The sequence below is a fragment of the Egretta garzetta genome, unplaced genomic scaffold (genome assembly GCF_000687185.1).
Source record: "Egretta garzetta isolate BGI_Z169 unplaced genomic scaffold, ASM68718v1 scaffold228, whole genome shotgun sequence".
NCBI lineage: Eukaryota > Metazoa > Chordata > Aves > Pelecaniformes > Ardeidae > Egretta > Egretta garzetta.
Window position 1 is genome coordinate 4,012,513 of NW_009260758.1, and position 3,459 is coordinate 4,015,971.

The window sequence follows — 3,459 nt, forward strand, 5'->3', positions numbered from 1 at the left end:
AAAAAAAAAAAAGGGGAAAAAAAAAAAAAAAAAAAAAAAAAAAAGTGGTGCCACTTCTGCTGGGCTGAACGCTTGCAGTATTTCATGCAGTGTGATTAATTAAATTATTCCAGTGTTAACCTACTCTGGGCTTTGCTTTTAAAATGGATGAACAGAGGTTGGGGGGGGGAGGGAAAAAAGCCCAAATGCTGAAGAAAGAGATTGCGTTTCTCCCTAGTACGTCCCTAGGAAAAGCTTGCCTTTTATTTTAAGCCCGATGCCTTCAATGAAATATCCAAGAAGACTGATTAGAAGCCATGCATAATGATAGCATGGAAATAAGAGATGTGTGGGGTTTAGATTGTGTGAAACAATGGAACTAAAATAAAATACTGAAAAGATTATGTACTGCGTGAGATCTGGTTTTAAGGTTTAGATAAAAATCCACGATTTGTACTTCTGGCAGCAGGCTACGTTGTTAATTTTTTTAAATCTATTTGAAAAGGTACGGATGTATTTACTAACGGAGATGTTGCAACAGCACTTTGTGCTGAAGCAAGCGCGCGGGCTGTGTTGTCAGCGTCGAACTGAGGAAGACTCCGTTATCGAGAATTTTCTCTGCAGCCCTTAATTAGCCAGAGATGCCGTTTGTAACGAAACCCTCGTCCTTCCCTCCACAGCTGAATCTGGTATCGAGCGTCACGCTTTCCAAGACTGCATCCGAGGCGTCTCCGCAGAGCTTACCTCATACTCCCACCACCCCGACTGCGCCCATCACTCCCGTCACGCAGGGACCGTCGGTCATCACTACCACGAGCATGCACAACGTCGGACCCATCCGGAGGCGGTACTCAGATAAATACAACGTCCCCATTTCTTCAGGTAAAGGGGTTCTGGTGGCGCGGCCCCGTCGGCGGGGCGGCTGGCTGTCGCCCACAGCCCGGCAGCGGCAGGCTGTGATGATAACAGAACAACTGCTCTTATTTAGCAGATATTGCCCAGAACCAAGAATTTTATAAGAACGCAGAAGTTAGACCACCATTCACGTATGCATCTTTAATTAGACAGGTAAGCTGAGCCAAACACACGCATTTGGATTAGAAAAAAAAAAAAAAAAAAATCTCCCTATACGTGCACACTCTGGATTAAATAGATTTTCAAACCTTTGGTATGTAAGCGTGCTCAAATGCTCAAACCTTTACTATAAGGGTTTTTAGAACTGCAATATATAACATAATTGCTTTTGATTAAGTATTACAATACGATGTGATTATTAGGAAATTCATTTCACACAACAGTGAAAATGAGCCTGTTTAAAGATGGCAAGTCAATTATCACAAGCTACAGTAATCTCTGATCCCTAGAATTAATCTGAGCTCTAAATAATTACTGAGCTTTAATCAGCTAGTGAAATGTTTTGCATTTCTCTTTGATTCTGCTTTATGAATGACTAATAAATTAATATTTCTGTAAGGAAACAGAAATAAAAACTCAAAACAATTAGATAATTCCATTTTGAATTTTGCCATTGAACTGTTAAATACAGCCATTAATCTTAGTTCATATTGTGAAAACCCTCCTTTGGCTTTTTTGCTCCAAATCTCTTCTTTCTCTCTTCCATTCTTCCTTTCTTCCCTTTTTGTATTGGGCGAAGTAAAACTGTGAGTGTATTTTGTACTGGTGTGCTCGTAACTGATCTTGCGATCGCTTTGCTTCACAAGGCCATCCTCGAATCTCCAGAAAAACAGCTAACACTAAACGAAATCTACAACTGGTTCACGCGAATGTTTGCCTACTTCCGACGCAACGCGGCGACGTGGAAGGTAAGCCCTAGCCCGCCTGTGCCTCCTGCCTTTGGGATCTGACATGTACAGAATAGACATTGTTGACGACATAACAAATTGTAACGACATGTGGACATGAAAATGTAGATCGGCAGTTTTGACACACACTGGGTGCCTTATCTGCGGGAACAATTTGATATTTGGCAGAAAAATTCTTCTGCCTTTGGAAACCACTAATTGAATCCCCATTATTGGCTTTTATGTTCTGTGTTTATGCCACGAGTTCCTCTGTGTGGTTGCTGCTAGCAGTGAAACTCAAGCCCTTCAGCTGGAACGTATTAGAACAAAAAAAAAAAAAAAAAAAAAAAAAAAAAGAGGTAAAGTTATTGTGTCAGTAAAGATATACTGTTTGTCTTTTTAGTTATGCAGACTGTAATCACAACAACCACTTTTTTTTCTAGGATCTATAGATAAGTGGATTTCTTTCCTCCATCAGTTGACTCTCAGCCACATACACAGATCTGTTATAAGCTTCCTTTTTTTCTTTTTTTGAATCACACAGCAGAAGCTTATCGAACATCATATGCAAGAAGCAAGCCCCACAATTAAGAATTGTGCTTAAGAAAAATAAACTTGGTATTTAGCACTTGAATTTCCTACCATGACCACCTCAGATACTGTTAGATAAGAAGTCTGGGGAGTTAATTACGTTTTGGGGGCCACTCCTTCCCCTATCTGTGCCATTATAATAGCCACACTGGCTTCTGGAGCTAGTGCAATTACAAATGAACAAATCAAATAACAGGACCTTGTGTCGCTGTAAAAATTGCACCCCTGGTACTTTGAGCCTCTCTTAGTCTCGACAGCTCTGTTGCTCTCAAACAACTTCAGATGACCAGGTAGGACGAATATGTCCCATTTGTGCTGTTCCATCAGCTCTTTCTGTTTTTCCTGTCTCAGCCTGTGTTTAGGATTAATTCCTTCAGAGGCTGAAGCTAAAAATGGTCCTGGGAAGTTAGCGTGGGTTTTAGTAGCATGTTTTGCTTTTAATTCATATCCCAGCACAATTTTCTACATTTTCAACCTCAGTCTAGAAGCTCTTAGGTTCAGGAAAAGTCTTGTGATTGCTGCTTTGATTCTTCGCTGCAGTTGGAAAACATGAGCAGTGTTTCACTTTGCAGCTTCCTTACTATCCAGAAAGGAAATTAACTTTCCCTGATTTAAGATCCTTTTAGACCTGCCTGTCTTTTGCTGCTGGAGTGGTTCCAGTAGGACTTTTCAGCAGCTGCAGGTGTGGGTGCTAAAGTAAAAATCCTATTTAATTCCAGCAGCAAAGGGAAGGGAAGTGGAGGGGGAGCAGAAGGAGGCAGCAGGAAGCCCTGGCCCTATCTCCTGCAAGGCTAGTTTTAGGAATTAGCTGTGTGCAGCACGTCAGATCCAGTCCCAGAAGCCACGTGGGCTTACAGTGCGCTTCTGCAGAGGAGGAGGAGGAGAGAGGTGAGCTGCAGCCCCTCGGGCTTGCAGAAGGGCAAGGTGTGTCCCGGCGGGGGGGAATGGGGAGGCAGGTACCGTTGAGAGACCCCTCCTGGATACCTTGACCTTGTGCAGGTGTCCAGGTCCTGCTTCACCTACCCGGGAAGGGAAGCTTCACCCCAAGTTCCACCAGTGCTAGGAAAACTGGCAACCGCTTGAAGTT

At 42.7% G+C, this 3,459-nt stretch overlaps 1 protein-coding gene across 1 annotated transcript in view; it reads left to right on the forward strand.

The window, feature by feature from the left end:
* Positions 1 to 3,459, forward strand: part of FOXP1 (forkhead box P1) — a 402,299-nt gene that overhangs the window by 383,124 nt on the left and 15,716 nt on the right. The window contains exons 14-16 of the mRNA XM_009645970.2: positions 660 to 861; positions 968 to 1,047; positions 1,701 to 1,802. Of these exons, the coding sequence (XP_009644265.1) occupies positions 660 to 861; positions 968 to 1,047; positions 1,701 to 1,802 (384 nt within the window). The remainder of the gene's footprint in view (positions 1 to 659; positions 862 to 967; positions 1,048 to 1,700; positions 1,803 to 3,459) is intronic.